The sequence below is a fragment of the Teleopsis dalmanni genome, chromosome 2, assembly GCF_002237135.1.
Source record: "Teleopsis dalmanni isolate 2A chromosome 2, ASM223713v2, whole genome shotgun sequence".
NCBI classification, from domain to species: domain Eukaryota; kingdom Metazoa; phylum Arthropoda; class Insecta; order Diptera; family Diopsidae; genus Teleopsis; species Teleopsis dalmanni.
Window position 1 is genome coordinate 106,054,756 of NC_051847.1, and position 12,017 is coordinate 106,066,772.

The following is a 12,017-nucleotide window of genomic DNA, read 5'->3' on the forward strand; positions in this document are numbered from 1 at the left end:
ATTTTCAGGACTCCATTGGACATAACATTCGACAGTGTAGATTCCAGAACTGATCCTTGTGAAACCCCGCCAATCACCTTATATTGTTTTCTTCTTTCTGTGTCATGTTGCAATATCCGATATTCAAAGCAGTATCTTGTTGTTATTATAACCCGACCAGACCTGTGAGCAAATACCACGAAACGAAGTAGGTCGGTAGTGGTTAGGGGAGATGGAGTGATGAAGAGGATGGCGAGGATTGGGTGGGTGCGCTGAAATTGAACGTTGGCTTGGATCCAACCGGAGAAACCTGGCAACTTTAATGGAGTGTTGCCCCAAAGGGTTAACACAAGCAGTATCTTAGACCAGTTCGCTGATTTAAAAACATTTTTTTTGTTCAGCGTGATGACTGCTCAGTATTTCATTCTAGTGTGTTCTCCGTTCATACTGTCCTTTGTAACTGTTCAAATCCCATCGACCATTGATGTAGTGCGCCGGAAACCATATTGTTTATCAGAAGGGTCAGTGACACCTGCGAGATATTGCTGCAGGCGTTCAATTTGCGTTCGACAACCTTTTATAATGCGTCCATTATATGTCGGCACATTTGCGCTACCAGTTGCATGCATTCTTTTGCTTAACCCATTTTTCAGTGTTCTTACAGTTTACAGCCTAGTGGTTTTTCTTACCGCACCGTCTGCTGATATTCGTCTAATCTGTTACTGTACAAGCGAATTTGGTCATAGAATCTCCTTTCGACATCAGACCCATCCCATCTTAAGGAGTCCAAGTGCAAATACCTTTTTGGCATGTTCTGCAGGCAACTAGTAATGCCCTGTAGTAGTTACTATTGATGGGTTTTTCGTTTTCGAGATAGCCAATGAAGATTATACCATGTGCATCCCAAAATACTAAATCCATAACCTTCCCAGCTGACTGCTGTGCCTTTGGACGCTTCGAACGTCGTTCATTGGCTGCAGTTCACTCAGATGATGATCGTTTTAATTCCGGAGTGAAGTGATAGATCCATGTTTCATCCATTGTCAGATATCGATGCAAAAAATCTCATTTATTACGTGTAAACATAGCCAAACGCTGCTCTGAATCATCAACCCGATCGACTGTGTGTAAACGCAGCACCCACTTTAAAAAGTGCTTTCTCATGGTCAAATGTTCATGCATAATTGTAAACACACTGCCTTCTGACATCTTTACGGTCTCAGCTATCTCACGCAATTTCAATTTACGATCAGTTATAACCAATTTCTGGATTTTTTGATGTTTTCTGGGGTAACCACCTTAGTTGGACGACCACAACGTTCACCATCATCGGTGTCTGTACGATCACGTTTAAATTCAGCAAACCAATAACAAATGGTTCTTTTCGATGGAGCAGAGTCCGGATAACACTTTTGAAGCCATTGCTGAGCTTGTACGGTATTTTCGAAATTGTTTTGAATCCATTATTTTGAAAATAACAAAAGTAGCTTCACTTAAATAGCTATTATTTTTTTTCTGATTAATCAAAATGTCATGAAATGTTACACATAGTCCTTTGAAGGTTGGTACTTCACACATGACATATGGATTTGACAATGGCAGCGCTATCTGTGTGTCAGTCGCACGACTTATTGAGTGATGTGTTATAGTTAGCTATATAATTTACCATGCAACAGACAATATACTGCATATTTTTTGACAGTCCGTCATTGTTTGACTAGTATATCCATCGTTTTTTAAAAGATTGCTGTATTTATAAAATATAAGGAAATATTTATTCCTTCATTTTAAATTAGCAGCTGGTCTTATTTTACCTGTAATGTTGCGTTATTAAAAAACACAGAATTTGAATTATACAACAATTATAATAGTACATTAAATTATAAATTAAGATTTTTTGCTGTTTTCAATATTTGCAAACGTTGCATTGCACATGTTTTTAAATTTATTCCAAGCTGTGTGATAGCGCCTTTATTAAAATTTGTTTGCAAGTGGCCTGCACTGGTAAAAACAACCATAACATTGTAAGGACGGAAACTTACAAACTCTGCTACATAAATGTACACTAGAAACAACACTTTTGTACGACATGAACTGAACTACAAACAACTAAAAAAAATATCACAAAACATTTTTTTTCCGATTTTTACAAGCATCACAACTGCTATCATCCGAATCACATAATATAGCACTTACTGGTAACAAATATTGAACATATCTGAAATAAAGTTAATTTAATAAATATTTATCATATTTATTATAAACTATTTACCAAAGTCCAGTACGCATGAAACTAATTCCAGCATGCACTCGCAATATATCTGCAGATAATTGCAGATATCTGCAATTATAATATAAATATATAAATTAAATAATTAATTTATAATCCATAAAAATAATCCCATCATACCATTTTTGCCCCTTTTTATAATAATTTACAAAAATTTTATACATAAAAATATAAATATATAAATATATAAGATAAAATTTAAAACACCAGCTGGGTGTGTTGTTTCTGAAGCGTTGGTGCGTGAGATCTGTAAGTTCAGCTAGTCTGTTTATAGAAAGGACTAGTCTGTTTAACCGCACCATGTTTAAGTGAAAGACAAAAAGAGTTTGATATTAATTATAAAAATAATAAATAAACAAGAGTAGCACAAGAATAGCTGTAGACAACAAATGATACGCTACACAAAAGCTCGGTCGATTGGATATTTAAGACAAAGGCAAAATCGCTACGAAATAATTCTATATAACGAATTATTAAATACAAGGGATTAATTCCCTAGTAAGGAATATCCAAACGAAAGAATACTTTAGCAGAAGTATTCAAACAAAGAAATAATTACACTGATTTATCAAGACACGCCATGTGGTCTCACGTCGATCGTGTCTGAAGTAACTCCTTTTAAAATACAAAAGGATATTTTCTATAGTAGAAATCTTCTAACAAAGGAAAAATTTCATTGAATTATCAAGACATGACATGTGGTCTCACGAAGACTGTGTCGGAAGTAATTCCTTTTAATATACAAGGATACTTTCGATAGAGGAAATATTTGATCAAAGGAAAAGTTATATCGAATCACCAGGATACGATAGGTGGTCTCACGTCGACTAGGTCTGAAATAAATTCCTATAGCACATGAAATACACTCTACAAACAATATATCTTAAACCAAATTCTCTCAGATTCATCATAAACACCGGAGGTTGAAGAAAGAACTGCCGAAAACGTTCAAACAAGCTTATACTGAGAATTCGTGGAAACGCATCTCTATTTTCTATTGTAATATTTTCTTCAAGTTTTTATATATATTTTTCAATTATAAAATTTGAAATAATTATACTAAATAATAAAGTATAAATAAAAGAAATTTAAAAACGAATCACGACTATGAATACTTTAGTCACAATTTATAAATTTATTGTGACGACTTTGGTGAGGCTGAGCATACCCCAGCACATAGCAATGATCCCGAGGGAAGTGTCGTTACAACATGAGTGCGTAAAGTATTACCAAAAAAAGAAATAAAAGTGAACAATAAAAATAAACAAACGTCTAAACAAGCATGTATCTGTTGAAGGTTTTTTTTTTCAAATAAATCTATAAAACGATTTTTTTTTATTTAATTTTTTTTTTTTGGCAAAACCATTTATAGTGATTTGTGCAAATGTTATTTAATCAGCTGTAAAAAATCATATCTTGCAAATGGAAGTGTAATTCCTTGAAGGCCAAACGGCGTCAAATCCGTCTTTCAAAATGAGCCTAACGGGGAACCATTCGTTAATTTAATCTATGATAAACTTGCTTCTATGATAACGTGACTTAAAATGCTTTTCATTATTGCTAGAGAAAGATTTAAAGCCTGTGAGCGCCGGTGTTGCGACAATCAGGGTTCCTCCCAACGCTGCTTCAATATTGCGTTTATTTCGAACTGGACATGATCTACCTATCTTTGGTAGATTGTAAAGGGTGCCTAATTGAATTTAAATTTTCATAATTTATGCACGTTGAATTTGTGTATTGCTCCATCGACTAAAAGTTGCAATTAAACTTCAGATATAAGAGATGTGAGAACTAAAGTTAAAGTTTTATTAGAGTCAAATGCATTAGTTATACGTTGAACAAACTATATCCGGTCGTCTATAAAAATAGGTGCTTACAGGACGAAGGCCTAACCGTTATTAACACCAAAGCGAAATACGACAATCTATAAACTGTATGATTATTTTAATGTGCTTTATTAGAAACTTCAACATGTTCGTTAAAGTAATATACATCAATAATAAAAATATAAAAATTAAAATGTAATGTGAAACATCCTCAATGTGATATTTGAGCTTACATTTGCTTTACTAGCAGAATATCCTTAATATTCTTAATTAAAAACAAAGCAGAAAATTCTTGTTAACATAAAAAGGTTGTGGAAAAGAGTGTCAGATAACGCAAGGCAATCTCGCGAGTTTTAATATATGAAACTGGATTTTTGCACCACAGCTCTTCAAGCGAGACAGATTCAAATATTTCTTTGCAGTTTCTGTCATTTTGTAATTCAACTATCTCATCTTGGATTTCATTAGCAACTTTCCCAACGTTAATGCCAAAATGATAATACTAATAAGCTTTTAGATACATTTTGATTCACTTTCCTTATATTCCTGAAAGTGTCGATTAATTGGTCAGTACTTTTAAATACATTCTAATGTTGTCGTGTAAATGCGTACTAATCATATTGTATTTTTGATCATCTAAAAATGCTGTTTCCCGAATGTTGCAATTGTTTAACTTGCTGTAAAAAAGCAGAAGAGCCTCAAGTTCTCTGGGCGTCTTTGGTATAATGTATAATGAATTGTATAAGTGCATAGATACATTATATAGATTATAAAATAGTTATATAATTACTGGGAGATATTGTATGTTTATTTTCTAATAAGTGAGGTCTCAGTACACAAACTATGAACTATTTACCCATACCTGTTCAATTGGAACCACTGATTTAAACAAATACACAAGAAGTACCATGCCAATGCTAATTGGTTAATTTTAAATGAAACAAAATGAGACATAACAAATGCTTTATCAAAAAGGTTAATACTTTGAAAATAAAAAAATACTGAATATCAAACTCCTGTTTTTTATTGTTAGGCCAAACATTTTTATTTTTATCAAAGTAGGAAGTAAGTCTCATATAAAAAATGTCATTGGTGAAGTGGTTTTAACAATTGTGTAGAGTTACATGCGTAGTACGTAGAAGAAATAAAGATTCTTCAAAAAATTAATTGACTGTTCATCGGTGAAGACCACAGACCTATTAAATTACCTAAATTCTTCGGGATGGATTTAGTCTCTTCTCTTCTCTACTAACGTTCTTGCGAGGAATGTGGTAGCAAAACGATGAAAAATCGCGAATTGTGGTACATGAAAGTTACCTAATGGCCTGTCACTGCAACTAACCAACACATTCTTCTAAAGCCATATTAGTTTTTTCAATAGCATCGGCATAAGAATTATAAAATAATGCTGAAATACCCTAAAAAAACCGTAACGTATCATTAAATATTTTCATATGGGAATATTTTTAGCGATAAGTTGCAACAAGTTTATTATTTAATGGTTATTATGATAAAAAATTAATTGAGACTAGTTACTGCAAGCAATAATTTCTTTACCTGAAAAAAACTTTGGTACTCGTTTTTTGACATTGGTGCACCACTTAACTTGTCATTTCTATAGATTCGCTAGAATACGCTATGGCGATAAAGATTTATGTAAAAAATTAAAACGAATTTTCTCCATTTATATAACACAAGCATAAAAATTAGCTAAAGTCCTATAATTTTAAAATAACACAAACAAGGATCTGCAAAATCTTCTATTAAATTGTATATATACTACTCAGGCACAAAAAAATTATGTAATGTAGGTAAAACATAGTCCTATTGTACAAAAATAACTGTAACCACAAAAACCTTTTAATCAAATTTTAACGAATTTCTAAACATAAAAAAATTGGTGCGTTTTCACACCATTGACAGGTAATGGGTTAATTTCTCATGTTAATAAACCTAACGATAACTTTTCTTTTCACACACCTTTAAATTTAAACTCTGTATCATGTATGCATAAGGTTTTCTTAAAGTTATATATTATAATAACTATTTATTATGTTTAAGTTCAAATTTTATTATATTAAAAGTATAAAGTTTAACGTATATACAAATATTATAATATTTTGTGTAGTTTTCCCTGAAGATTCACTATCGAAGATAGTCGAAATATCGGAAATAAAGTATAAACGATTTTTAAATATAAATAATAAATTAGTGTCTTTTTATTTATATTTAAATTTGACCAATTAGCCCGATAACAAATTATTATAATAATAATTTTTGGTCACAAATGAAAGTATTTAATATTTAAAAAAAAACCGAGGGCACACCGTAAATAAAAACAAAGTATATACAAATATGTATAATATTTTTGAAAAAATATAAATATTTATTTCTATTACTAAATTTTAGGTGTCAATATGCTGTCACAAGAAAATTCGAATCCAATTATAATGCAGCGTTTTGTACACACAAATTCACCGACACCTTTGGCATTTACCCCTACATCAGTTTTAAGAAAAATGACAGCTGAAAAAGAAAACTCAACTCCTCAGCAACAAACTGTATCCAACAAACCTTATCAGTCAGAACAACAAAACCAAACTCAACAACAGCAAAATTCATTATTGCAACAACCAGCACCTCGCATGATACTCGGCGGAAGTAATCATCCTTCTCAACAACATCCTTCAAACAATGCCGTTGAAAACCTACAATTTATATCTCAACAGGCGTCCATTGCACCCGATCAAACTTCCCACAACCTTAATATAAAATGGCACAACAATTTTATGCATCAAAACTCGTCTTTAAATAAACCTATAGGTAAATAAATTGCTAATATATTTAATTATTTGTAGTTCACTTCTTATTATGGTTTTATTAATGTGTTGGGAGGAGTGAGCGGCACTTGACTTCTAATTTTTATTTAACTAAAACTATTTATAAGTCTGAATTTTTGTTTGTTTTCTTTAGTTAGACCAACTAAATAAAACAAACAAAGTTTGTCTAACTTTAACAGGAATGGATATCATATCAATATTTAAATGTTAATAATTTTATGACCAAATAATTTTAATAACTGTTTATTTTTTTATAGGCTAATTGGTCAAAACTTTTTTATTATTGTTGTTAAAAATAAAAACAAAAATTAAGAATTCACAATTTGATTTTTTAATCATTTTTTATTTTTCATCGATATTTCGACTTTAGTCTAAAGTCATTATCAGGAAACTAAAACATTATATTCAAATACTAAACAACTTATAATACATAATGGTAGACAAAAGGATAAATGTGTGTGTAAAAATATATATATATATATTTATATATATGTAAATATATGTAAGGAAAAGTACAATGTTTTATTATATAATACCAATGTTTAATACTAAGTTATTAATCCTGTACTTGTTTATTGATGTATAATACTTTTATACATCTGGGCACAGTTGTCAACATCAGTTTTAAAATTAAGCCTTATGTCAGGTGGAATTTTTAGAATTGCGAGCATCTCCAAGAAGTATTTTGGAAGTGTTAACGAATTTCGTAGTATACCAAATTAATTGCAAAGGTGATGGGTATGACGTATGTGATCAAGTATATGTTGGAACGACCAAAAATAAATTAAAAACAAGAATGGCTGGACATAAACACAGCATAAAAAATAAAGTCGGTGTGGAAGCCAAAACAGCCCTTGCTTCACATTGTATTTCTACACACCATGAGCCAGATTTAGAAAATGTAAAAATTTTACACCAAGAAAATAATCATCGTAAAAGGTACTTCTTGAAGATGCTCGCAATTCTAAAAATTCCACCTGACATAAGGCTTAATTTTAAAACTGATGTAGACAACTGTGCCCATATGTGTATAAAAGTATTATACATCAATAAACAAGTACAGGATTAATAACTTAGTATTAAACATTGGTATTATATAATAAAACATTGTACTTTTCCTTACATATATTTACATATATATTAATATATATATATATTTTTACACACACATTTATCCTTTTGTCCACCATTATGTATTATAAGTTGTTTAGTATTTGAATATAATGTTTTAGTTTCCTGATAATGACTTTAGACTAAAGTCGAAATATCGATGAAAAATAAAAAATGATTAAAAAATCAAATTGTGAATTCTTAATTTTTGTTTTTATTTTTAACAACACTAATAAAAAAGTTTTGACCAATTAGCCTATAAAAAAATAAACACTTATCAATATTTAAGAAAAATTTTAAAATAATTGAAAAATAACTTTGAATATCAGTAATCAAAATAATAGAAATATAAAAATATATACAGTGAGGAACATAATTATTGGCACAGCAAGCATATTGAACTTGAACACTGTTTTTACCCCGTTAATGATGCGATTTTTAATTAACCAATATTTTTTTAGATAAAAATTGTATGAACTTTATAAAATTTCATTTTATTTAATTATATTATCTTTTATATTTAATTGGAGCGGATGCGACAATGTGTGTATTAATTCCATGATGCGCAAGTTACGCACATCATAAGCCGTATATTCCAGATCATTGTCATATTGGAAGCTAAATGTGACTAGTAAACTTAAGATTTCGTCACTTTCTTTGACATTTCTCTTGAGTATGGCTATATAACATTTTTTTTCCACAATGCCGTCAATGAATTCCAAATCAAACAAACACCATGTTTCACAGACATAGCAGGATTATTTTTTTTTTGCAGTTCGGTGCTTAGTTTTTTCCAAACCATTTGAGGGACGTTGGATCGAAATATATTAAATTTTCTTTCAAGATTACATTGTTTCAAAATTTGATTAGCTTGCTTAAGTAATCCTTTGCATAGGCTAAATGCTTCTAGTGGTTAACCTGAAAATAAACGGATTTCGTTTAGCAACACACCAACTGTAATTGGTTTCATGCAGTATCCTTCTGACAGTTATGTGATGAATATTGCCAAATTTTCCCTTAACTTCAGCTGCGATCTGGATAGAAAATATTTTTGAGTTCAGTTTAGTTTACTTCGATTTGATTAAGATTTTGTTAAAAATAGATTAAGTTTAGTGATTATTTTAGTAATTATTGAGGTTTTACCTAGAAGTTAAACGACCACGTCATTTATAATGTAGAAATACCAGGTCTTTTCCATGAAAAAATTTGTCAGATCGATAAAATAATGTTTAAATTCTAAGAACCTAAGCAAAAACATAGAACATATATTTCTATGTTTTTGACCAAAGTGTGCCAATGATTTTGTTCAGCCTAATTTTAATAAGTTATATATAAAAGATAATATAATGAAATAAAATGAATTTAATTACAAATTACGAATTTTATCTCAAAAATTTTTTTTGTTGATTCAAAAACGCTGTATTTATAACGGGGTGAAAACAGTATTAAAGTTCAATATGGTTACTGTGCCAAAAATTATATTCGTCACTGTAAACTTTTAGTATATGTCAATTGTAATAGCTTGTATAGTCTCGTATATGTGTTATTTTTTATACATTAAACCACCGTGCCATACTTTATTATAGGCTTGTTCTACATCTAGGTGAAAACATGCTTATTTCCAAATGACCTCCTAGCAAATGATTCTTTTCCACGTAATTATTCAATTGTGCTGAGCTTAACTCTGAAAGCAAATTGATGTTCTTGATTTATTTATTAAGTGGGGGTATTGGCATTTTCTTAAATGTTAATAAATATAAATATAATTTTAATATTTTACTCTTTTTTGAGACATTTTAAAACAAGACATTCGGGTTTTTTTTTGGTTTTGCCAACATCTTCAGATGTGTTTGAAATTTATTTTATCTATTGTAGCCTTGACTAATTTTGTTTAATATATATAAGATTGCATTGTTAATATGTTTTAATAAGTATTAGTAAATGCGTAACTTTTACACATAATACTCTAAATGGACAATTTTGGACTTTATTTGTGTATTTTTACCGCCCGGTCTTTTTTTTTTTGTAATATTGTTTATATTGGGTTCGAAAACCATTTTTCTCCTGTACTCGTACTCGTGTTACCATTGATTATTTAGAAGCGAACTGTGGGAAATAATAAAGAAAGAGCTCTGTAGAAAAATTTATTTGTTGTACCTATTGAAAAAGGGACGATAAATTAAACTAAAGTACAAGTTTGAAGAAACACCAGTATCAAAAGATGATAATTAAATAAAAAGAACAATCGAAATAGTTTAACACCTAACAGCTAAAAAATAACGAGGGCGTAATAGTATTATTTAAGGGCTTAGAGGGTTGAGTAGACATCAGAGACCTGCAATGAGTACTCAACGCTCGAATCATACTCGAATCAGTGACTGTGTTTCATTTATACGCATGTATGTAAGTTATGTATTTTAAGAATTACTATATTAATTAATTAACTATATTACAGATTATTAAACTATATTTTCATAATGTAAAGAATTATTCACTATATATCACCAACGTGTTGCACTGCATCCGTAAAGTGTTGTGTCAATTATATTCCATCTGGAATGTTGAATACTTCGCGCATGGTTTCTAAATTCAAATCGTCAGCATATAGGGACCTTCTGGATAGTTGCTTTTATCTAGTTTATTTTATTTCGAATTAATAAATTGTCGATTAAAAATGAATGCTATAGCTGCATTTATGTTATTATAGTTTACTTGAACGTGAATAAATGCGACCCAATGTGTCGTAATTATTCTGTCTTTTTTTATATTATTATTAATTTAACTTATTTTTTTTTTTTGTTTTTTGATACACATTTTATTTATCCATTATTACCGAATAAATTTCTTTTGAGTCCATCTTTTTAGTTGAAAATTTTGTGATTTTAACTCCTTAATTCATTATCAAAAACTGTTACTTCATTTACGATACTAAATGATGTTATTTTAAGTTTTGTTCATAAAAATTATAAATTGTTAAACAATTGTTTCCCATTTTAATTTGACAATGTTGTTTTATTAATAATGCATTCGTTTGAAAAAATAACTGTTTTTTTTTTGTTTGTTTGTTTTATTATTAAGTATTTCTTATTTTGCGCAATAATATTATATTGTTCACTGAAACTAAATATTTTTCGCAAAATTTTAACAGGAACGATCAACATATTTTTGAGGAAATGTCTGTAATTTTTAAAACATGGTTCTTCAAAAAAAAATCCGACTGCGCCAGTAATGTATTTTAAATTAAATACTTCTTTTCAACTTGATTGTTGAAATAATAATAATCTTTTTTTATTTTCCTTATACAAAAAATACATTAGTCCAGAAAACATGCTACTTTACCGTTTCTATAAATTTAGAGTAAACAAGTAACAACAATTTAAAGGCGATGAGTTGATCATGCCATTAAACCATTTCTCCAAATTTATAGAAACAGTTAACAATTACTAAGGAAAGGCAGGGTCGGATTAATACGATTATGCTACTTGTATGTATGTATATTTATTTTCATTTTAAAATATCATTTTTACAGTATGTTTAGTGAATCTTAAATTAATATGTAAGTAAATATAATCAAAAAAGTGACTGTGACAATGTCGTCCGTCGACTTATAATATAATAGTAGTATTATAAATAGTTGTATAAAAGTGAGTATAATTATAAACTAGTATATAGTTAAGTACTCCACTCCGCTGTAGTACATTTATAACTATCTGTTCATTTCTTTCTCAAAAATCTTAAAGTCTAAAATTATAGTAATTGTCTTAAAAACTAAGAAGATAATCTTACAGTATAATTAAAATTAGGTGTGGTTCACACGCATATTATGATATAATTATGATTATGATATATTATGTATAATTATGATTATGATATATTATGTATATTATAACATATGATAATATACACTAGGGTATCCCTTATATGGATGAAAAAAATTTTTTTTTTAGATATTGAAATGCATACCTCCTATTT

General features: G+C 29.5%; 1 protein-coding gene across 4 annotated transcripts in view; it reads left to right on the forward strand.

Annotated features, from left to right (window-relative positions):
- Nucleotides 1-12,017, forward strand: part of LOC119675966 (bromodomain-containing protein DDB_G0280777-like) — a 39,948-nt gene that overhangs the window by 19,562 nt on the left and 8,369 nt on the right. For all 4 annotated transcript variants that reach the window (XM_038087184.1, XM_038087186.1, XM_038087187.1 and 1 more), the window contains exon 7: nt 6,505-6,918. In XM_038087184.1, the coding sequence (XP_037943112.1) occupies nt 6,505-6,918 (414 nt within the window). The remainder of the gene's footprint in view (nt 1-6,504; nt 6,919-12,017) is intronic.